Here is a 25,824-nt window from a genome sequence, read left to right on the forward strand (position 1 = left end):
GCCCTGACACAGCTTTATTTTGATTTAGGCTTTAAGTACATCGTCAGTATTGAAACTGCGGTGCTGAAATACTGAGCGCTATAATGCAAACATTGATGCCGCGTTGCATAACGGCCAAGAAGAAAAAGAAAAAGCAGGACGTATTCTGCAAAATAAAAGTCTTTCAGGCTGGAAAAAGACTCGTGGGACTGAGTGTGCGTGTGCGTATGTTTGTATGTACATGTGTGGAGGTTTGGGATTGTTGAGGGGGGGATTTCTAAAAGGAGCACAGGGAGAGATCTGGGCAAGGAAGAGTGAGAGAGTGAAATAGGATGGAAAAATGCAATCATGCATCGCGGCCCTCTCCAGCTCGTCGTGTGTTGCTTCCCCCTCCTTCCCCTCCACGAGCCATTAGTCACTATCCAGCTCCTGTTAATGTAATTAGATAAAGGATATATGGAGTCTCGGAGCTCAGCGGAGACATTTGTCTGCATAATTGTGTCCGAGCAGTGGCCGAGGCTAAGAACCCCTGGATTTCCACAAAACACCTCTGGCTTACTAACCCAGAAAAGGAATTTACAGAAGGACAGAGAGAATGAAAGAAATAGACGGGTAAAGATTAAAAATCCTCTCTAAAGTAATCTGTTTTTTACAAAATATCTGTTGTTGTGTTCCCTGTTTTCCTGCCAATCCAATAAGCACTGCATGTCTTCCATTTCAAAACGTATAAACCCATCCGAGAGTACAGAGAGTCGAGCATCAAAGAGTTGTCATATCTGAAAGGCATCCTCCAACAAAAGGTGGTGTATTTTTAGATCTCCTGTTGCCAGAAGAAGTTCAAATGCTGGATTCTCCTCCCCAAAATGCAAACCCATCACCACATCCTACTAATAAACTGTCACATGTTGCGATCCATCTCAACCACATGGGGTAAATAAGTACAGATGGCAGCAGGTCCCCTGACTCAGACCTTCTGGAGGGGTATCAGAAATGTAAAACAATCTCAATTCTCGCATCTAATTAGTAGTAGTCATAGCTTGCCAGCGAGTGACCTACATATGAAACACGTAAAGTGTTGGAGATGCATGACGCGCTGCCGAGGACTCCGGCATTCCCGTGCACTTTGCGAGGCTTGGACATGCACACAGTGAAAAGCAAAGAGAGGCTCAAAACACTCTGATTCCTCTTTTTGATTAATCGTCGACAGTCCAACAGAGAGCATCCTTAGAGAGCCACATACATTTAAAAGTAGTCAACAAACAGCCACTTTAGCCGAAGACCAAAGATGCAAATACAAAACGCACATTCCAGATTTGAACTACTACTTCCCTTTGCTCTCTGCTTGGCTTTAACATTTCCTCCATCAACATCTCTCACTCCTCCCTCCTGAAATTCTTACCCAGGGCAATTCCTGCCTCCTGTCTGGGGCACAAGCAACATAGTTGGGTTTGGAGGGCAGGATGTTAGCCTGATTATCACCCAGTCAGACCTACATCCAGCTCCAGACAGCCTTCCTCTTGCCCCAGATACCTCCTTTGCTTGCGGAGGGTTGGAAAGGGGGGGGGTGAACGTATGGACCGGCACTCACCGCGAGGAGCTCCAGCAGGGGGATGCTTCGGATCCTCCCGCTGACCGACACAACGCCGTGGTCCACGAACTGGCTCATCCTGCGCTCGCTGTCTCTCGTGTGCTCGCTTCCTCTTCTTCCGCTTGGTTCCACACTTCTGCCCTAGCTGAGTCTCAGCTGCTGCCTGCCACTGGGTGTATGTGTGCGTTTGCATTCAGCGGTGTGTGCGCGCGCACGTTTGTGTATGTGTGTGTGTTGGAATGATGATGCAGCAGGCAGTCGTGCAGCCCTGGCAGCAAAGTGCCTCTTCTGAGTTCTCTCCTCGGCGAGGCCACACCGGCATTTTGTCAATATTTAACCAGCAAAGTCAGGCTGGATTAAATCACCTGGGCAAGACCTACAGCGCATAGTTACCCAGGAGACTGTGTGTGCACTCATGTTTACATGTTTGTGGCTGAAGCAGTGAATTGCTGGTGTTTGTGAGTGCGTGTGAAGACATAAAACATTAACTCATGTCACACAGAGGAGTCTGATTCAGACTCTGAGTTGGCGGTTTTGCCCGTTTTTGGCGACTCCAGCTTCAGACCAGAAACTCACACTTCTGCCACTTCAGTATTACCACTGCTGTTACCACCGCTGGCAACAATCTTAGGCCATGTAAGTGTAAAGAAGCTAATGAAGCACCTCTCTGACTTTCGCCTAACGACTGTTTCTCAGCATCACAGCTCTTATGACTTGTGAACTCTTGCAGGAAACTAATTTGTGCCGATCTGCAGACATTTTACTTGGAAGACATGTAAGCGGAAGGTCAGAGGACAGATCCTGTCTTTATAAACCACTTGTTTTTATCTACCTTAATTAACAAGGAGCAAAAGTTTTGGTACTTTGAAGCTTTCTGGGGACTATTTGCAATTTACTGCCTATTGACTCAACACATTCGCTGAGAATTTATTTGCATGCAGGTAAAGCAACAGCCTTGAGAGCAGCTGAAAGCAGACACAAGCTGACATGCAATCTCAAACTGGCTGGCCATTGTTTTATTACCTTTTGTAATTTATCTGCATTCAAATACAATAACCGGAACAGGAAGTCTTGGCCTGGATTTCCGTTGGCTACAGTGCAAATCCTAATATATTGGCTACTGTCTCCATATTGATTTAAACACAGCAGTAATCTTCGTTATTTAGCCACAATATTAGATGATAAGGACACTGGTCAGAGGCAACATTTGAACATCTGCATTTTTAGTACAGTTGCCCTGATAAAGCCCATTCACTGTGGTCACATGCTTAAAAAACAGTTACTTAAATGTAGTTTGGACCCTGGAAAAGTATTCTAGACCTTCGTTTCCAAGGTACGTGACAATCTACAGCTCAAGCTGCCAAGGAAGATCACGTGATCGCATCAAAAGGTTCCACAACAGCCTCTAAACTGACCTCTGGGTTAGATCGCTTTCCGTTGTTTTCAAGATCCCGAGTCAGCTTCTGCCACCTCCGCTGACCAGTTTCCTGAGTGACATGCTGAGAATGAACTTCAAATGTCAAGATGGGGCTTTGGATTTACTCACAGTGGTTTGGTCAAGTAGGCCACACAATAGATAATGGCAGTTCTCTCATTCAGAGTGTAAAAATGTGGAAGTGGTTTTGGGGGAACTTCTACATTTCTTCCTAAAGTGTACACCGAGAGTAGTTTATTTTTGCATGCCTGATTGATGTAGTTCCTATCTGGTCTGTAGGAAGTTTCAGTATGATTCTCAAACTTTAACCATTTAATGGTGTCAACTACAAAAACGTTGACCACTGAGTCTTTGTCCTTTTTGGAAAAGTTGTTAGAAATTGAGGGGTGTAAAAGTTTGGACTTCTGGGTATGAAAACCAGGAAATTATTATTAAGTAGAGCCGACCGATATATAAGTGGATATATTAGCAATTTGACACTATCAGTGTCTGCATTTATGCAAAGCAAAGAAGAGACCGTGTTGGTGCTACATTGCCCATAAGAGAGCACTCTGCAACTTTTATGTTCACACATGCTTGAAAACACCACGAACACAACAAAAATCTAATCTAAGAAGATTTCCGTAGAACATAACGGAGTAATCCTTGGCTTGTTGTCACAATAAAGCAAAAAGGTATTTTTTAACTATACTCTCGTTTTATCTTAGCAAGGACTCATAAATAACTACACATAACAACTTTTGGGGAATTCTTGATTGGTTTTGTTTGTCTGAAAGAAAAAAAATATCTGTTGATCTGCTAGATTGGCTTTAAATCAGCAAAAATCTGTATCTGTCTTAAAAGTCCTATATCAATCAGATTCTACTCTTAAGTAGACAGTTCACATACTTACTATAAATCTTGCACCAAGGATTGAACTCATAAGATCAGCCAGGCTTCAATATTTCAACCAGCAGTGAAACTATATAACGTATATACCACAGACCATATATATAAAAGAAAAACATTGCTACCTTGACATCACCCACTGGCTGGCAGATCTCAATTTAGCCTTTTTGATGTTCACAATCTTTTGGGTGGGGTTTGGAGCCAGAAGTTATCACTTGTGTACAAACGTGTACAGTGTTGAGTTATAAGTTAATGCTGCCAAGCTTTGTTAACAAGCAGCAATCATTTTGACTATATATTTAAAAAAAATCTGGTGTTCAGTGACTCTAGGATTTATATAAAAATTCACCTCTTGTACAACAGCCATAAAGGGGGAAATGAACTACAGACACCAAAATGTTTTTGTACCAGGCTAAAAACTTGTTTATTTCTGCCTTAACATTTGGCTTTTCAACATTAGAGCCTATGGGGGCTGACTCACTTCTGGAGCCAGAGGAACTGCAGTCTTTGGCACTTCCGAGCTGACTTTAATTTTCAGCCCTGGCAGTTGCTGCTTGGTATAAATTACATGATCTAGAAGCTCCAGTGGGACTATTTCAGAGGAGTTTTTCCACTGACATCTCCTAAAATGACATAGTTACATTTTGCAAATGTATAAATCACCAAAAAAAAAAGCATACATGTGCAGTTTTACAGCTGGCATAGCAGCAAACCATGAATATGAGTCCTGCTCCTGCTGACCTATATAAGCTATGCTTTTTTTTCCAATAGAGAATAAAGCTCATGACCTTAAGCTATCACTGTGATTGATGGGAGATGAGTGGCAGGTGGTGCTCCTGTTCAAACGAAGATTACAAACTCATCAGTCATCAGACGCCTGGGCGAGCTTCGCAGAGGAATTTATGACATCTGACAGAATCTTCACACTGGCCAGGTTTTATGGAGCAAACAGAGGTGATGCAGGTGCAAAATCATTGCCCTGCCCAAAAGCATTCCTGCAGATGAGTAACCGCTTACCATCAAAGCAGTTTTCATTTGGTAATGGAACTTTAATTAAATAGAAAAGTACTTTGAATTCTATTGTGGTTTTACTGTTGGTTTAGAGATGAGTTATTTGACTGACGCCAGTGCTGCCAGTCATCTGTTCATTGAACCAGTGTGAGCCATTACACAATACAAAGCTATGCAGAACACATAATGAACATTTTATCACTTAAATGAGGATCCATGTCTCTATAATAAAGACAGAGATTTTCATAATGCATCCTTTGGCAATTTAGGGATGCTTCATTTGTCAGTGAAAAGGCATCATGACACTAATGCCCATATAATGGTTTTGGTCTGGAATGGTCCGAAAATTTAATCTGGATGGGAATGACTGAATGTTTTAGTAATAGATCTTTAGCAAATGAGACAGTCCATTTGTCAAAGCTGCAATGAGATTAATGGTGAAATAACATAAATATAATATTATAAATTAAGGCCAATTATTGTGTTTGGAATGGCCATAAGACAGCAGTGAGGTAGGAATTACTAAATAATTTACATAATTTATCAAGTTGGAAACTATTTGCAAATTACAAGGTAGTCAAATTCCAAAGCGTGTGCATCATGTATGAAACCAATGAAGAAAAATCAACCAGCCCCCAACACTTTCAGTTTTCACCTTTAACCCTTTTCTCCAGGTGCGAGGAAGCTCTGTAGGAACTCACCCGACAAGCCAGACCAGTAAAGGTGCGACAGAGCGCCCAGGAAGGCAGAGGGTAAGTGATTCAGAGGTCATTGTGGCCCTCACGACCACCAACCAATGCAAAGAGCAACTGCAAACTAAGATCAGAAGCAGAAATTCACTAGTTTTCAATGTTTTTAAGACAATAAATGGAAGATTAATGAACAGTAAAAATAACTGCTGGCTACAGCCCCTATTGAAGGATCAAGCAACAACTCTTTGTCTCCGACTAATGAATTTTACTACTAAATATGCACCAGCTATTCATATACTATTTTATCAATATGTTTTTCATCTGTGAGATGACCATGAGCCAGCATTTTCTGATAGATTCAATCAAACATAAACACTATAATCCATCCAGGAAAGATAAACTTTATCTTTCCTGCATCTGGGTATAGAGAGTGAAGACCTGCTTTCCTCTCGTGGCACCTTGCTACTGGATCACTGCGGTATCCTATCTATTCCCTATGCTATACACAGTGGTGTTTTTCTGCAGGTTAATCTCATAGTTTAATAGATCCGTTTTGTAGCACATTAGAAGCACATTATCTGCTGACTCAACTTCAACTTATATTTATACTATTCACTCACGTGTGTCGTTAGGGATATGCTAGCTGAGCATAGCTACCTTACCTCTTGGCCAAATCACTACTAGCATATCTTCCTAAGTGTCAAGTGTTTAGTTATTCCTCAGGCTCCTTTAGTAACAATGACATGTGTAAAAAATGTAGCCTGTTCATAGCTTTGGAGACCAGGTTCAGACCCAGCTCCACAGCTTTAAAAATCCTGTAGCTAGCCAGATCCCTGTAGTCAGTGCAGGCAAAGATAGCTTAGCCCGAGGATTGCATTTCATTATTAGTAATTAGAAACTTCAGGCTCTCTTTGCTTACTTCTCACCCCCAATAGGCTGCAGCAGATGGCCATCCCATCTTAAGCCTGGTTCTGGCAGAGGAGTCTTTCTGTTCCCGTTAAAAGGGAGCTTTTCCTTCCCACTGTCGCCAAGCGCTTACTCATAGGGGGTGGTCTGATTGTTGGTTCACTGCCTTAAAATATAGGTATGCAGAGTTATATATTTATACCAATCTATTTATGAATATACAAAGAGAATTAATCATAGGAGATGGTTCGTTTTTGACATTACCTATATTTACTGCTTTTGTATTAACGTTTGTGTCCCAGTACCACGGTGGTCACACATTGGCCTTAACTTATATACGAGTGAGTAGCATTAGCAATCTATAGCCAAAAGTCAGTGTTGTTTATGTTTTTTAGCAAAATTGAAAGGAAGTATACCACTTTGTCTCGTGTGAGTGAAGATTTAACCCTCCTGTTATGTTGCGGGTCCGATTGACCCAGAACAGAAGAGATGTCACATGTCATCTGCATCGCTACAGAAAACGAAAAAAATCTAAATTATAAAAGAAAATTGTAAAATAATCAGTGCCAGTGTTTCTGACACTTTTGGATGAGTAAATTTGCCCTGGGTCAAATTAAACCAGGACCATAATTGGTGTTCCTGGAAACCAACATAACAGGAGGGTTAAGATTGGGTGGGCCCTGTGGAATTTTCTGGTTTTTAAGTGGGCCGCAGCTCTCTTAACTGTTCATTTTAAGAAACTGCGGTCTCTTGTGAAATAAATTAGAAGATAAAGCAGGGTACACTTTTGGGCGGGGCTATTTGTGTTTGAATTCTTATCATTTAAGTCTCAAGTTCTCGAAAGTGAGTCAGACACACACCTCACCTGTGAAATCTGGTCTCAAAGGACAAATATGTTGACAGCTGTTTTCTCTTGCACTTTTTCAAGGCGTGTCACACCTACAAACAAGGTTTCCTTTGGAACTGGTTAGTGACACACTATCTTAGGCCGACCGTAACATGTGTCATCATGAGCTTCAATCCTTATCTCTTAATCCAACCAGCAAAGTGAAAACTGAAGCAGAAATCTACAAGTTAAAACAACATGAGTCAGAAAATGCCAAAAAACAAGTGAAAAAAACACTAACAGGATGCAAACCATGATCTCCTATCAGATAAATCTGTGGCTAAAATGGGACCTCTGTCTCTGAACAGACTACACTGTGGCAACAACAAGCCAGCTCCCCACATTTAAAGCCCTGGTCTTGGGAAACCGTGCATGAAAGAGCCCTCTCAGAGCCCAGCTGAGGGTTTGGCTCAGCGTCCGATGAGGAGGATGTGATCACAGGGCGGCCTCTGTGCGGAAGAATAGCCAGGACGCACCACCTTCTGCCTCCCACACCCACACCCAGTCTGCCAGGAGGCTATACAAGGAGCTTGTCCCCCCGACCCCCACCCCAGCTGCAAGGTGAGGAGGTGGGTTTCCTCTCTGCTGACAGATGCAGCCCCTCCTCAGCCTCCTCTCACTGGGCTCTTAATCTGCACGTCCAATCCTGTTAGCCGCCCTCTGTCAGTTTCAAACCCAAACCTGCAGCACCAGTTTGATCCAAATATGGTGCCTCATCTGCATACGATAAACAAACATCCCTGGAGATGGATCTTCCATGCCAGGTGGACGAGGTTAACATCGTGGGTTAAGCCCTTCTGCCTGGCTCATGTTTCAAGTTTGTCTGCTTCTGAGAAAAGAGTATGCATGTTGGGAGCCATGCAGTAGACACTCTTTAAGCTATATACAAAAAAACATATCAGAGAAAAGGCTTATAGGTCCGTAACAGTTCTTGCTATTCAAAATTTAAAATGACTGGACCCAACAGGAGCCAGCTTTCCTTTGATGATTTCAAACATGACTTCAGTTTTTTGAAATATAAATCCATTTTCATTTTGTGGGCTTGTAAAAGTCAGACGTTCATAGAGGATGAATATGGTGAGACACGCTGAAATCAAAGCTGCCGCAAGTTCACTGCATTTAATAACATTTCTCCACAGTAAAATTATAATTTTTTCAAAAGACCAAATTTATATGGACTACACTTTAAGTTACTAGTTCCTGGTTGCTTAGTGATGTAGTTTCCCTCCTTGAATAAGCAATGGAAATAATGGCTCTGCTTATTAGATGGCAAGGATCTGTTAACTGGTTTTTTTTTCAATCCTTGACTAAACTGGATAAAACCCATTGAGATGAAAATGTCAACACAAATGCTGCCTTTCAAGTCATCTACTTGTATTACTGACTCCCTATTTCAATAGAAAAAAATAAATTAGCTTAAAACCTACACCAGCTTTGTATAAAATTCCACTGGACTCTCTTAATTCTTCATGGAATAGATTCAAAAAGGTGCCAGAAACAGACTTTGGTCCATGTTGGCATGACAGCACATCAACTGCTACAAATTTACACATCCATGACCAGAATCTCCCCTTCCACAAACAGAATTGGCCTAATGGATAAGACACTGGTCTCCTAAGCCATGGATTGTGAGTTAGGGTCCCCTCTGGGGAGATTTCCAGCAGAGTGGCACAGTGGGATCAAATTCATCTTCTGCTAGGATAGGACTTTTGGATAGCTGGCCTTAGAAGTTATTGTTGGAAGAAAACAGCTCATCATCATTTCTAGTACCTTGTTGGATTCCCATTTTGTCTTCAGAACTGCTTTAGTTCCTAATGGCAAAGATTTAACAAGGTGCTGGAAACATTCCTCTGAGATTTTAGTCCATGTTGACATGACAGCATCACATAGTTGCTGCGAGAATCTATTGGACTGAGATCTGGTGACTGTGGAGGCCATTTGAGTGGACTCATTGTCATGTTCATGACTCAAGTTGCTGTTGGAAGACGCCGTCAGAAGATGAGTACAAAGTGGCTGCACAGTGGACAACAATACTGAGGTAGCCTGTAGTGTTTAAACAATGCTCAGTTGGTACTAAGGGGCCCAAAGTGTACCAAGAAAATATCCCCCACACCAGTCTGATACTATTATCTTAATGTTGCTACAGAAATCAAGACCAGGTGAGGTTTTACCTATCTTGTCCTATTTTGGTGAGCCTGTGCAAATTGTAGCCTCAGTTTTAAAGCACCTGGTGTGGTCTTCTGTTGCTGTCAAGGTGCTCTTCTGCATAGCTTAGTCATAACAAGTGATTATTTATGTGACTGCTGCCTTCCCAAAACAGTATGGCCAGCAGATTTTCTCCCAGAAAACTAACTGGATATTTTCTCCTTTTTTTGGACCAATCTCTGTAAACCCTAGAAATTGGTGTGTGGGAAAATCCCTGCAGTTTCTGAAGTACACAGAACAGCCCATCTGACACCAACAACAATCCCACGTTTAAAGCGACTTAAATCACCTTTCTTCTCCACTGGCTCACTCATTCTGATGATTGGTTTGAAAATCTCTAAGCCACCTTGACCATGCCGGCATGCCTAAATGAATGGAGTTGCTGCCATTGATTCGATTTCTGCATTAACAGGTATACCTAACAAAGAGGTTGCTAAGCTTATATATTTTGAATACATATGTTATTTTACTGGATTCTTGTTTCATAAATAAATGGGGATATATGATTCAAGTTTCAAGCTTTGGTTGTACAAGCACAATTTGTGAGACTTAAAAAAATATAGATATGATTTTTACAAAAAAGACTAAATGTTGCATGACCAGGAAAAGCATAACTCCTTCAGGAAAGCTGTGAACATCTGATCTGGTCACACTTTTAAGTGTGGTATAAGGCATAACAGTGGCACAATCAAAGCCTTATGTGCAGTGAGACTGAAACAAATAATGTTTTCACCATCAATCTCCTTGAATAACTAATAATTTACTCCTAAAATGTGTGACTTGCTTATCTTGATAAACTTCCACTTGAGTCCAGAGTAAATTTGTGGACACAACGAGTGGTTTAACGTGTTTGATTGTGTGGGCAGATAACGCTGGCTGATAGAGAGGAGACTGTCCTTTCTTTGTCTGTGCAGACTTCAGGCCTCTCAAAAGACCTCTGTTTTTCTGGCACTGGGCTCCAAAGAGGGGAAACCACAGGCTGAATAGAGATTGGTGCAAAGCGCTAATGTTTGGGGAACAACGCATGTGACTCTGACAGCACGCGGCCCCGCTATCAACTTTGATCTCACTCATGATTGGAAGAGGAGAGCTCATAATTGGCCCCTCAACTCAAAGGACACAAAGGATGGTCTCATTGGACGATGGATAATGGACGTCCAATTACAAGGGCTGGCAGTGGGCCCTGGGCAAGAGGGGATGCACACAGAGCAGAAAACTCACTGTCACTACAAAGTAAAAACACTCTTTAATCAAACTGGAATGAACCCAAAAGCTTCCTCTTTTATTTTCCGACTGATTATTAAAGCGCCTTTGATTGTGCGATGAGCTATAAACCTTGAAGATAGCGCTGTTTACAATGTGGACCTAGGTTCAGCAGGCAAACTGCACGCAACTTGGGACACGGCTCAGAGATTTCAGTAAGGGGGCACTTGAGAGGTTTTCATGCCAAGCTGAGAATAAGCAGGTCATTTAGAAAGCCTGGTTCATTATCACCCAAAGCAAAACTAGGTTATCTTTTGTTGCTCACCTGAAATAAATCTCTAAACTGTACTTGAACCTCTGCTAAGAGCAATGAACTCATTTTCTGACATTATTTGATAAACTAGCTCTCGAGGACTAGAGTTGGAGACCCGTGATCTAAGTCAAGCTGCGCGCATGAGCATGCCCTGTCTGCAACATGCCTCTTTGCAATTGGTTACTCGATTAAGATTGTTGCCAAGTAGTTGTATTCTGATTGTTTTCCAAAATAAAAGCAAGATTGCTGAGCCATGTATAAAATTCCAACTAGATTATTATTTATTGAGGAATTTCTGCATTTCGGCTGGACTGTGATTGTAAGTAGTTAATGTAAGTTTCTGTTTAATACGAATTTCTCTGTCTGTAGACAGCAACATGTTTGCAACCTTTGCCATATTATTACAAACAGATTGTCAAGTAATTTCCGACTTGACCCCATTAAATCACAAACCGACAGCAGAAAGACTGTCTCGTTCTGTTTTATCACCATTTTCATACATCAGGGTTGCTTGGAAGCAGCCATTTCAAATATGAACAAGATTTCAAGTTCAATGCACACGATCCAACAGTCTCCAACCATGTTTTTTTTTTTTTAAATCTGCCAGTGCCACAAAGTCATTTAACAGCCCGGCTACATCACTGTTCGCCTATTCCTAAGTGCAGGCCCCTAAGTGTATGCCTTGCACTAGGTTACCCAAGAGTATCCAGCCTACTATCCATATTCAAACCATTTGCAGTCATAAAACTGAAACTGTTGATTTAGGACGCCAGATGAGGATACCAGACTCACTTTTATACTTATTTATCTACAACCACACTTAGACATTCTTTTTTGGGTTATCAAAATGTATAACGTGTCTTTGTGAATTATCTGTCAGATTTGAAACGGTATATGGGGTTTTTTTGTATATGATGAAAAAAGAGACCCTGATGTTATAATGACTATCCACAAAATATTAAATAATTGCTTTAATAAAAACATAAGCTATCTATTAACATTAATATTCTTGTAACTTGGAGGTTGGAAAACCAGACGATAATAATTATTAAACCAATTTTACAGGCAGATGGAGGCTGTTTAGTCTTATCCACAGCGTGTGGTGGAATATGGGGGAAACCTCTGGATTTCAGACTGGAGTCTAGGGAAATGGCAAGGTTGTAATCGCTCATCATCAGGCACATGAGAGCAGAGACGTTCCCATGAGACAAGAGCAGAAAAACGCCGCTACTTCAGTCTCTCAAACTTGACGAGTGTCTCAGAGTTTGCTGGGTTCCCACACCCTGCGGCCCCGTGGCTACCCACGCGGTGAGCCCAGGTATGCACGGTATGTCACCTGGCAGCTGAGGAAGCTGTCAGAGACCCGGCCGGAGGCTGGTACACCCCTGCCGAGAAACTTCATTTAAGCACTCAAGGTAAAGTGTGTGAGACTCTGAGAGAAAGGAGCTTTCCAGTCCGAGAAGAAATCTTTTTTATGTAACTGGCTCCCACCCAAAATGTCCAATCAGCCTGGGCTTCAGAACCACACTTTACACCAGTTACTCAAGAATCAAGCTGACAGACTAAGTGAGCACTAAGTGAGCACTCGTCCCATGAGCCTGGCACCCTGTAATACACATGGCGTGAGAACGAGGCCCACGCTGGGGACGGCATTGTCGGTGGATTTCTACTGTATAATTACACTCAATTAGTTTGAGCTGCTCAGTAATAATATCAAACCTCTCCATTTGTCCGCCTGACGATGTGGGAGCCAATCAGATTAGACTGAGCATTTCTTCCCATCCAGCTAAAAAGCCTGCTCCCCTGCTTAGTTTTATGTCTCCATTCTGCATTGTAACAACCAGCTATAATAGGATGAGGGGGGAAGAAGGAGAGGAAATCCAGTCTTGCCTAGCGGACTCCACGCTGGCATGCCATCTAATTCATTTGCACTTAAATTTAGCATAAACCAAACTAATTTGTCTGTTTTGGGGTTTGTTTTGGGACAGTTTTATTGTCTTATTTTCGCCGTTGGGGAATGAGCCAATGAAACAGGCCGATACAACAACATGGCAGCAAATCAGCACGTAAAACACTTTATACGAGGAGGCGGCTTGACAAAAGCCAGGGGGATTTAGCTAAAATCCAAATACTTTGGAGATAAACAGGAAAGCACTACCACATGCGGTTTACTCAATACAACTCACAACTATGTAGCAAGCGTTTAATCAGTAATGTGGAGCACTTGATTATTAACCCTCCCCTGCGGAGTGTTTTCAATTTGGCCTTTTGTTATCAATTATCTCCGAGCATGATTGCACTGCTGCGCACATCATAAATGCTGGCAGGGAAAAGAGTGTGGAAGAGAAAACAGGGACATGCTCTCACCAGTTTAGACATCCTTGGCTATTACTTCACTGTTTTAGGAAATGCATTAGACACTACATTTTAGACAGAAGCACATGAGGGTCTTTTGTTTGGGTACAAGTGAGGAAGAGAATTGGCTTTAAGCAATTTCTGCAGACATGCACTAAAACAAAGCAAAGAAGACAATGATACTGAAGTGCATTTTTGGCAGTGTTGAGCATGTCAGGGGTCAAGTCCATTGTGATGTTCCTGTAAATCTCTTCTCTAATAAGCACCAGTTTGGTAGCGACCTCCTATAGATAGGGTTGGGTTGTAAATAAATTATAATAAATGGAAAAATAAGCACATTTTCAGAAACTAGATGCTACTTGTCAACGCATGTCTTGCAAAAGCTGAGCATTTGGCCCTCACTATCATGTTGATGTGACGAGCTCAGGATGTACCTGACGGAGAACCTGGGGATATTGCACAAACAAAAGCATACCCAGATTTATCTTCTATTTCACGCTAAATAGGACCATGGCTTACAAAATTAAAGGTACACTGTGTAAAATCTCACCAGTAGATGTGACTTGGAGATTGCAGTCAACTTTCTTACCCAACCCAATTCAAGTGCAGAATCCTACCATACAATCACTATTCATCTGTAGTGAGTTTAAGGTGTCAATTCGCTCTTTACCTCAGCCGGGTGTTCACATCTATTTACTTTGGAGGAGGCTGTAAAACTTGTGAAAGGAGTCTGATATGAGTAGATGAGTCAGTGAAGCTCACTTTTCACCGTTGACAGTGAAACGAAGGTGAGTTGCTGAAGATATAATTAACTTTTCTGTTGGTATGTGCTGCTGCTTTTGTCTGTGTTAGCCTCTGTTAGCGGCTGCTAGCCTCTGTTAGCTGCTGTTAGCCTTAGTTAGCAGCTCATTATTATGCATGTTAAAGAGCTCTAACAACATGTTTTATGAAATAGGACTTGAAATGAGCGATTGAGACCACAAACTCACAAGGAACATATGGAAAGGAAGTGAAAAGTAGTGATTTTGTCTTAGATTCCTATACCATCATTCTTCCCCTGCTGAAAATTAGAAATACTACAGGTTTAAAACACTTCAATTCTTAATTTCTATATCCATCTTTTATATGCAATCCCCTACTCCCTCAAGTCCAAACCAGATGGTTTCCCATGAATGTCAAGAGGTTAACCAGTTAAAACTAGGGCTCAATGGTATGAGGTAGTGATTACATACATGTGCTGTTGATTCAATTTGGCCTTTCATCTCAGGCTGAATATACAAGGTCTGTGTTGTTTCCAAAAAACAATTCAACAGTGAGACCAGGTGCACATAGGTGTGAGAGCGGGCAAAGCTCCAAGCAATCTGCCAAGTATTTTCTCTACATTCCCACTTTAGATGAAGTTTGTGTACACTGCTGAGCAGAAGCAATCACCGCTGTGATGACAGCAATTCAGGTGGGGCGCTTTCACCAAAGAATGACTGGAACCAGATCAGGAATAGATTTGCATCGGCTGATAACCTCCAGCACATTTGGAGCTTCCTTTTGAATGAATCCTGTTTAAAGCCAGATTCACAGACTTTAATTGAAGGAACATATCTGTGCTGCACACTTACTAAATATATCCTAAACTCACCTGAACTGTAAAAGTTTTTCATTTGTGTGTTTTTAATTAAGATAAAATGCAACATTAATGGTGTACAACAAGCAGCAACTCCTGGGTGAAGAATGGAAAAATAAAACCAATGCATATGTGCCAAAAGATGCAAAAAAAAAAAAAAAGCGGAGGGGGGCCCTTTAGCCTCGTTTCAAAAGCAAGTCAGTCCTCACAGATTACCACATTAAAATGCTCAGCTTTACAGCAGAAATAATTATGTTTACAGCCTGGTACAAACAGTTTTGTTCTCCATAGGTCATTTGTACATTCATGCAGCTGCACAAGGTGTGAGTTTGCTTATGACTCAACCGTTTAAGTGTTATTATGGTTATACATTAATGGAGGTATGGGCATTTTGAGTGATGGATGTGTAAGCTGCTAGCTGTCTGCTACACATCCCCTCAGCTAATTGAATTAACTGAACAGGACTTTTCAACCTTGTTTGTCGTGTTGGTTTCTTTTAGAGTAAGTTTAATGCAGTTATCTGACAAATAACATAACTGATGTGCAGTTAGTTGTCTTTGCTCGAGCTTTTGTGAGTGTGTTTGCAGTGACTTAACACTAATTCCTCAGTTCACCTTTCCACTAATGATGGTCACATCTGGTTGCTGTACAGCACCCTAAAATGAAACCTTGCACCCCAAAGGATACACAGGTATGAGTCCTGAAACATCATCAAACACAATCTTATTTTCAGCACCTCAATCCTCAGACATGATAATGAACCACACCAGTGTGTTAGACTCCACTGTGTTGGATAGACCTCTGACTGAGGTTCTGTGATGACCTACTTAAAGCTGGCTGGCTGCAGATAGCAGCAGCAGCTCATGGACCGTCCACGGCCGTCGGGCTCACCGTGCACGTCCCAGCATGACGAAGAGAGTCTCCTCCGCAGGCGGGCATCAAATGATAAAAATAAATAGAAGCACAGAATCAACCCAGCAACACAGCTGTTATGTAATTCAAATGTTGCCCCAGTTACTCGCGAGAGCTGCTGCTGCAACTCTGGGCCATCACTGAGCTACATAACCTGATGCAGATTATATAGTCCAACCCAGACTGTTACATGAATAAAATGCTGATAACAATGACTAAGACTCCACTCCCTGCACATGCATTTACAATACATCAAACACAAACATAATCAGAAAGCTCGAGCTCTGGACAGCTTTCAGCAAACAAACTCAGGAACATGAGTACGATGAGGAAACACGGCACATATGTAACTGACATTCAAGCCCTCTGATTGCCAAATTACCCACATTGACAGAAGCTAGGCCATGTAATCCATCCAAGAGGAGCAGACATAAATATTTTACCTGTTCCTCAGCTGACATATGGCATTTTGTCTTCATTTTTGTGTTGCTAGTGTGAACTGAAAAAGCCTTCGGGGGCGTCCCTCAAGTGGAAAATACATTTCATCATCACAGCAGGCCATGAAACTCAAGCTACTTTCTGCATGAAACATGGGTGTAATCTTACATAAAGGGGACAACTAGTGGTCATCTCTCTGGGATTAATCTGCAGTCACACAACCAGCAGAGCCTGATTTTTCAAGTGACACAGAAGGAAAACGAGGGCATGAACGCTCATGCCTGTTGTCTGACGGAATGTCAGAAACCGCCTCTTGTGTTTTCTCAGATGCCTGAAAAAATAAATGTATCGGAGCCTCATATCCTCCCAGGAAAAGGAGTGTTTACAGGACTTAGTGGGTTTATCTGTGCCAGGGCCAGCTGGGCCACAAGGGCCATGGACAACATGTCCCGCATCAAGCACTGGAAGGATAAAGACGCAGGTCGGCCTCGAACTGACTACTTTCGGTCGAACAAAGCCTCATTTAACTAAAGGCATGACGGCACGGTCAATAGCAACGTGCAATATGTGCATATTTGAGTATCGAGCGACATAATAACCTTCTTCTTCAACTTCAAGATTTGCTCCACTTTTCATGGCATGGAATCAAATCTGCTGCAAACTGCCACCAGATCTACACTGGACCTTTACCAAAAATGCTCCAGGCATCTACATGTCCCACTACTAAAGCAACCCAGTGCTCCTTCTGCTCCTGCTGCCCTGAGTAGGAATAAATCATTAGAGAGAGAAGAAAATAGTTGAGTTGGAAAGAAGGAAACCAATAGGAGAAAACAAAGACACAAAGTGAGAGTGAAATTAACAACATACCAAAGGCAGAAAGAAGCCGATATATTTAATAAAAAAAAGGAGAAAGTGGGAAAAGGGAGAGAAAAAAATGCATGCATGGATAGTTGAGTAGACAAATGTGAGCATGTTGAATCATAAAGCCATATCACAAACATGACCCAGATTCAGGCTCACAGTAAATCAGGCCGCTGTGTGTCCAATTTAAGCAATTAAAGCCACAGTGTGTCTCACATCAGCCCGTATCGGCACGTCTGGAAGTTCTCTAAGGATCACACGTTCAGCGAAAAACAGACATCATCCAGTCATCGTGTGCTGTGTCAAAGGAAGTTACATATTCACAAAGCTAAACCGCGGTGAATAAATGATAAACCAGGAAGTGTCTCGCCTTCCTAAGAGGATTTAAGTGTGTCACCACAGTGAATCTTCGACATCCTCAACTCTCAGTTTAAGAAGTAAATTACTGACAGACTCAAAGGTTAATGCCAGAGAAAATCAAGACCGTTTTCTGAGGAGCTACTTTTTCTTAATTGTCTAATTTACATTGTTGTATATCACATTCTTTCAGTCACAGATTTTCCTGCATTTCCTTGATTAGCAACAACGATTCAGTGAGGACAGTGACTGTGGACACCTGGATGTGAAGTGACTGTAAAGGTGCTGCTGGGGTTAAAACACCGACTGTTATGTAACGTCGTGTTAGATGTATTCATGGACAGATAAAAAGTATGGAGGGCCATTTAGTTTAGTTTGGCATAAATATAATTTTTTGAAAAAAGGAATTATTCATCTCATAATTTCATTTCTGTAACTTTTATTAAGGTTTTTTTTTCTATACTTCTACATTTATTCCAGGCTATATTATTTCTTTCAAAGTTTATTCATTTATTTATTTATTTTTAGTTACTTATGCATTTCCCATTTATTTCTATATTCTTACAATATTTTGTTTGTTTAATTCTCAATTTTATTCATTTCTTTATCAATCTATGTACATTTCTCTAATTATTTCTATCAATTTTTTATTTATCACTTATTCCATTCAATTTCTTTTTAAATTCTCCTCTATTTTTTACATTTCTAAATATTTTTCTTTTCTTTTTTATTATTGTCTTAAGTATTAATTTCCATTTTTCTATATTTAGATGCTACTAACAGTGAGCATAAGTGCATAAACACTAAAAGGGTCATTTTAGTCCGTTGCTAGGTGGTTGCTAGGCAACATGTTGACGTTAAAATATATCATACATAAGCCAAATTTTGAGCATATGAATTCGATTTTATTATTGTGAAGTTAAACACAACACTTTTATAAGGTTTTATAGTTGCACAAACACTAATAAAGGGTCATTTTAGCCCATTGGCAGGTGGTTGCTAGGTAACATGACAATGTTACAAAATGTCATACATAAGTCAAGTTTTGCATATATAAATTAGATATAAATTAGATATTACTATCATGAAGTGATGCAACGCTTTTATAAGGTTTTGTAGGTGCCTAAACACCAAAATTTGTAATTTAAGAGTGGCAGGTGGCACACATCACAATATGTGATATAGATAAGAACCTTCAGGGGTCTAGGATGTATTTCACACCTCACTTAACAGGTGAGAACAGTTTGGTTTAATTTAAGTTTGTCTCCAAAGTAACAGACGCATACATAAAGACGTATAAATAAACTTTTCTTTCTTCCAGGGTGTATTTATATTTACTTAAATTCTACTTATTTCTGTTTACACTTTCACCATTTCTTGTCGTCCAAAGAAAAGACTGTAAAACTACAGAAATCGATAGCATGTTCACTGGTTTCTCCTGTACGGACTCTAAGGACTGAGGCTCTCTTGCAGGTCAGGAGTTGGTAAAGAAAGGTCAGCAGAAAGCTATAAAGTCAGGTCAAGTCAATAGAGTGCGTAAACATGTTTCGACTTCTTTAGAGACTGATGGTCTGTAACGCAGGCAACAAACTACAAATTAAACCCCTGACCTGCAGCATAAGCATGCATACGTTATTTAACGGCTTTACAGCGTTTCGGGGTGTGTTTTTTGTTTAGTTGGTTAGTCACATGGACAAACTGCAGCTTTCAACATTTGCCATTTCATTTGCAACAAACGTGTTCTTGATGACTTCATCACTTCCTATATCTTCATGCTATTTTAAGACTCTTTGATTTATTATTTCCTGCGCAGTGACCGTACTGTATGCACCGAAGGGAAGGGGGGCGTAAGCTTCTCTTCTCCCATGCAGACACAACACAGCAGCCAGTTAAAGGCTGCACTTGACATTCCAAAGAGGCTCTTTCGAGCAGATTCACCTTCAGTTAACCCTGAGACAAAACAAGTTTCCACTCCTGTGATTTGCAAGAGCGGCCCGGCATAAAGATAAGCCTGTCAGTCACCGGTGGGCAAAGAGTGTTTCACAAACAGTCATGGCAGACTGTCCTTTCTCACTTCTGTTTGACACGTGGGTGTGTTTATGCACTTGGGGAAAAAAATGCTTAAATCTCGGTGTAGCTTTGACATTCTTGCAAGCTAATTAATCTCAGTCTGTAAAAGGCTTAACATCACATTTTTGTGCTCAACAGTGAATAAAAGAGGGTCATGAATGGGAAAGATTTGAAGACAGGAAATGAAACATTTTTCATTCCCACCAGATTGAATAAACAAAAACGGAGCAGGTATTTACCATGAGCACCGCCAACTGCTTCGTGGGAAATGCAGTCCAAACAAACCACAAGCAATGGTAGCATGGTCCCAAAAGCAATACCCACACAAAACTCACTCACAAAGGTTTAACAGTGCGATTAAAGGAAAAAGCAGCCACTGCTTTGAAAATTGAGATATCAGCAAAAAATATTTATTTCATGTGAATTTCCACTATAATCTTAGGCATTAGCCAATAAATACTGTCCACTTCCTGACCGAGTTAATAGTCTAACAAAATAACACACTGACGGTGTTTAGGAATGACTTACCAGTATGTTGCTGTCAAGAGACAATCTCTTTAACTGTTCTCTCCTCTCCAGCTGTCTGTTCATGCTTCCGCTGCCCTGCAGTGATCCATACACCTGGACAGTCCTTCAGGGAGGGGAAAGGGGCGGAGTGGAGGACAAAAGGACAGTGAAAAAGTCAACAAGGAAAACCTCATATCAGGTGGGTCGTATTTCCGCTGTTACGAGGGCTTTCACCTTTTACAGTGAGATCAAAGTCCAAGTTAGGAGCTGCACAGTCCAGTCACACACTATCCCTTCCGCCTTATTTGTGTAACGCTTCATTCGGTCTCTGTTGCCGTACTTTCAGCCAAAAGCTGACAGGACACTGGGATCACAGTGTTCCTGTTAGCCGTGTCTTACCGCTTGCTCTCGGCGTCACCCAGGCATCCCACCCTCTAACCCAACCCCAAACCCCAATCTACAGCTCTTTGTTTTTCTAGGCCTCTCCAAACAGCGCTGGGAACCAGTCCGACCTGGCCTGACTGAGGCCACAGCAGAAGATAAACACTTCACTTCACGCATACTACTCCTTTACAAAGAACTACGGTTTTACACTCACTGCGGTGGTGTACAGAGTAAGTATAGCACTTCCTCATTGCTGAGCATGTGGTCAAAGGTCAGCTGTTGGATGCCTCGGGGTCAGAGACAATGTCAGTGCAACTCAACTTGCTCTAATGTTATGTAGTTAAGGCAAAGGTTGAAATTAAACTAAAGAATACAGGTAATTATGTGGATTGCATTTCATGTAAAAAAAAATGGTTAGCATTAAATGTGGCTATGACGCACTTTCCTTATTAGTTATTAGTCTGCAGTGATAGATCTAAATCTCATTTAGATCTAGATCTACAGTCTCATTTATTTCAAAAAAAAAAAAAACCCTCTTAGCCATCTGTCTCACAGGCCTAAACACCAGTTGGCAACCCCCCAGCAAAATATAATCACTTAAGAAAAATGTGTGTTCTTCAACCGGTTGGTGACTAGTTACTGGAGGTAGCTTTTGCTAGCTGAAATCGGTCCCAAAGAGGGTGTTGCAGCAAAAACCTTGTGATTGCTTTAATTGCAAACTGATTTTCAAGGTTACCCATAGTTTGCATGAATGACACCAACTTGTCTTTAAATGCTCACCATTTACTTGCCAAGCATTGGCAAAACTATGATAAGTGTATTTGCAGACAAGTTAGTTTCTTACATACAATCTAGAGGCAATTGCAAGAACCTACTAATTAACTGTATTGATTATATTAATTCTACTATTAAAGATTAGGCTTTATCACTACCTATTAGCTAATAAGGAAAGTATTTGCTGAGGCCATAAATAATGTGAGAAGTAGGGTTGTTTTCTCATAGACCTTTATGCAACATGACTTCTTTTTCCAGCCAGGAGTTGCCCCCTGCTGCCCATTAGGAAAATTGGAATTTAAAGTTGCATCCTAGTTTCAGGTTGCATTCATCTTTCCTATGCCCACAGTGACTGCAACTCTGATATGGTTTAGATAATTTAGCATTTAATAAGGTTTACAATTACTGACCAAATCAGCTACAGGGGGTTTTGGGGGAAGCCCTGTGTACCTCTTTGTGACCAGTTTCATGCCAGCAATCTACAGCAACCACTCACCTACTGGTTAGGAAATTCACATTTTTCCATCGCAAACAGAGGTCGCCAAATGACTGAGGCCTTGTAATATGGCCACCCTGTGTTAAACAAGCTGCTTTCCAATTCTGTGAGCATGCAGTGTCCTTGGTTTTCAATCAAATAGCTGATAGCTAAAAGGTTCAACTCAAAACCTCAGAAGTAGCTGAAAAGTGGTGACACAATTGTTAAGTCTACCTTTTACATGGTGGATTTGGTTTAGATCATAGTTAATATCATACTTGAGAAGTTCAGAATAGGCAGAACTTGGAAAAGGCATTTATGAAATTTATAAGGTAAATCTACAGTCCTGCTCTGTATCACGATTTACTAGGTTCAGAATTTAGGTGATATGTGCTTACCCTCCTCACAAACCTACTTATGCAACAAACAAACCCTTTTGCATCCACTGCAGGCGCTATCCGTTACACCCTGTCTAAAGCTTCAGCAGCATGACTGCACTTGTCAAATATGCCCACACATCAACATGACATGTTCCATCCACTGCCAATCTGTTAACTCCAAACTTATCGACATGAAACATCAGGATCAGCCGCTGCCTTTTCATCCAGATCTGATCTTGTATTTTGAAACATGATACTGTCCCTTTCTGCCCTATTTCTGAACAGCCCTGGGCAATCAAGTGTAGCGGGAATTTCTCTAATCAGCAAACAGGATGTGAAATGCTCTGTCTTTAATGACACAGAAACATCAGACTCCTGACCGTCTCACTTACTCTGGCTTTGTGATGACTAATTGTGAAAGTGTTTTGCAACAGATGAAATGATGGTCTATGTTTAGCATGCATTTTAGTTTGGTCTATTTTCTCCTGGAGATTAGGAGAGGAAGTAAATCTTCCCTTGGATTCAGAGATAGGGGGTTATAGGAAATTGAGAGTAAATGATTAAAATGGATTACAGCACAGCGCTTGATTACACAGACCCAACAAAGAAACCATGGATGGCATTTTCCTTTGGTGTACATTGTGAGGGATGAGGCAGCGGATCGATGGGAAGTGATTAAGATGAAACAAACACCTTACAAGCCACATATCAGGGACATTGAGATAAAGGCAGGCAATAAAACACTGGAACACTGCTACCTTTGACATTTGAACAAACCGAATGATGTTTTGTCTTAGTGCTGTCAGTTGCCCTTAGTACCAGGTAACATTCAGTAACAGCTCAGAGAACAAAATGGATCAAAAAAGCATATTTAACACTGATAACAAGAGAAGTGGAACATTGTTACAATATATACAGTTATAAAGTTAAGCACATAAACACAAGTCAGGGGCTGTACAATTAACTGAATTTAGTCTAGATCATTTTCTGGCTTCTTACTTACACTTAAAAGCTAGTGGAAACCTTTTAAGCGATGCGGACATGTACATCGTGGACAGGAATGCTGGTTTGAGTGGGAAGTCATCAAGACCATTTATGTGAAAGGGGGACAACCATCTCTGAACTGAGGAGGGGGCTTAAGAGTACATCTTTTACCATCTGACAATGTTGTGATTGCAGCCATTCCCCAACTCTCTGTGAATGGTACTCATGGTCATTGATCAATTGTCATGAGCATTTGCATATCAATGATCATGTAACTGACCTCAAAGCCCAGTGTTCATTCAATGGCTCTAGTTTCAGTCATTACGCAAAAGTACTGTTTATAAGGTTGGAGAAACCTGCAGGCAGCTGAGACTGAAGAAGTCACTTGGATGAGTGACGAAGCCTTTCTCCCACTGAAAGCGCTACGTCCAGATAAACAGAATCAACTTTCTGGTATTTCGTCACCTGCATGATTGAGCATGTATCACGGCAATTTTTGGCTTTGATCAAAACAGTTGAGCAACACTGCAAGTTTGCAAAGCAAAGGCAAATCACACTAAACTTGTAAGCTCTTGTAGGCATGTGTGTGTGTGTGATTGTGGGGCTTGTAGTGAAAAAGTACTACATAACAACAGGTTCATGTATCAACAGTGGAAATTCATTTAGGTAAGGTTTTATGATACGGCCCGCAACTGAGACCACTTACTCACGCAACTTGCATTGTCAGACATTCCTCTGTCACTCCTTTTCTTTAAATGTGTGAACAGAACAAGCTGCTTTGATGAGGCTGTGACAGGATATGTTTTCTGTTTGTATGATCTAGATTTTACAGCATTACACAGCTATCACAAGGAAGACGAGTTAGTCTGTAATTGCTTTGGTTTGTTTCGTCGGCACTTCTTAAAGACTAATAGTTGGCGATGAAGTGTGAAATACTTCCAAGCCTCGATGATAGAGTGTAATCCTGGGCTCTACAGTAAAGAACTAATCAATATCTCATCCATTAAGCATTCACTGGGCAGATGTGGTGCTCATGGAAGCATGGAAATCTGATTGCTGCTGAAAGTTACGGCCGTGGCCGCCGTCTATAAAAGTCAAAGCCATGGCCAATTTTCCTCAGACGACAGACTTGTTGACTGTCGACCGATCATTCGTATTTCTCGGTTGCTTGGTTTTAAAGGAAATGAAACACTTGGGGTCTGTTGGCCATGATGAACGCTCGTTTAAATATGGATTGACAAACAGTAGTTTTGGACGAGCTATTAGAGATACAGACATTAGAGTAACTCAGTCTCCATCTACATAATGTGATTTTCTCCTGCGTTTAGCTGAAGTTATACTTCATATTCCAAGAACTGACACCACTTTGCAAGCATTTATGACAATCCAGGGGCCTCTCTGCAACTGTCCCGCCTCCCTCCTCATTCCCCGTGATTTACACCTAAAGCAATTACTGATATGTTAAACTGGACTAGTGTTGACCTACGCAAAGTGACACGCGTCAACGCCTATAGTCCACACGGCCCCCAGCCAGTCGGCAACCAAGGCAGTGGGATGGAAAGGATATAATCAAAGGAGGCCAGGAGGACGCTGACATCTGGGAGTCTTTGTGCTGTAGGCCTAATTAGATGCCAGGGTGAGGGAAGGAGGGAGGAAAGGCAGGATGGTGTGTGCATGTGTGTGTTTGTGTACAACACAAAATGGGGGTTGTTTGAGGTGGGAGTCGTTTTTTAACATCTGCTCCAGGAACAAGAGAGGACCCAGCTGAAGTCACAGAGCCCCAGACAGCTCTGAAACTACAACAGGGATAATGTGAGGGGATAACAGCTTAATGATAACACTTAAACCCATTGAGAGATCGCTGTACAGAAAACAGCCTCGTGGATAAATGGCAATAACAAGCCCAGATTGTCCATGAATATGGATCGTCATGGCTCCAGTTTGATACTGTTCTTTTGTAAGGTGGGATAAATTAGGCAGCTGTGCATTTATTGCAATCACTGGCTTTTTTTGTTGTTGCTGGCCCTCTTAACTCTATTGCAGGGCTGAATAATCATACAGTAAAGGGACCTCCTGAAGAAACACTGTTGCTCCACCCTCTGGCTTTTGATTCGTAAGTGTTACAGAGATCACACTCTGCCACAAGTGACAATACCGCCCTTTGTACCTAGTATAGTAAGGCATTCTCCCACGCATATTCTCGCTTCGCCACAAATAAGAAAGTCCTTGTCGTGGTTGGTTTAAGCAGGGGGCGGCCTGAACTTTGGCACTCGCGCAACAAAACATTTAACTGAGCAATGGGAAATTATTTCCCCCTCCCTTTATGTATACAGTATGAAGTGGTTTAGTCACGGGTTATATAATAAATTATATGATAAATAGTGGAGCAAATACATGTAAGCCTATATTTAAATGGCCATCTGGAGCCAAAGATTAGCAGTATGGGGGCTTTTTTGTATAATTAGTGGAAACCTTTAGGTCTTGGAAACAAAAGCCTCTTGGCCAAATGGTAACTCTGAACTCTGTGATCAATACCCCAAAATGGGGGGCAGGGGTGCCAGGAAGTGCCAGGGCCTGAAAATGGATGGTAGTGGTGGTGAGGG

The 25,824-nt window shown here is 41.4% G+C and overlaps 1 protein-coding gene across 7 annotated transcripts in view; it reads right to left on the reverse strand.

Annotated features, from left to right (window-relative positions):
• LOC102311757 (nck-associated protein 5) overlaps positions 1–25,824 on the reverse strand; it is a 177,153-nt gene that overhangs the window by 143,782 nt on the left and 7,547 nt on the right. For 5 of the 7 annotated variants that reach the window (XM_042219813.1, XM_042219812.1, XM_005920166.3 and 2 more), the window contains exon 2: positions 20,246–20,348. In XM_042219813.1, coding sequence (XP_042075747.1) covers positions 20,246–20,348 — 103 coding nt within the window. Of the gene's footprint in view, positions 1–1,567; positions 18,142–20,245; positions 20,349–20,458; positions 20,651–25,824 lie in introns of those variants that run through there. The other 2 variants (XM_042219815.1, XM_042219814.1) reach the window with 2 other exon arrangements.

The sequence above is a fragment of the Haplochromis burtoni genome, unplaced genomic scaffold, assembly GCF_018398535.1.
Source record: "Haplochromis burtoni strain Fernald_Lab_line unplaced genomic scaffold, NCSU_Asbu1 Contig_38, whole genome shotgun sequence".
Lineage (NCBI taxonomy): Eukaryota > Metazoa > Chordata > Actinopteri > Cichliformes > Cichlidae > Haplochromis > Haplochromis burtoni.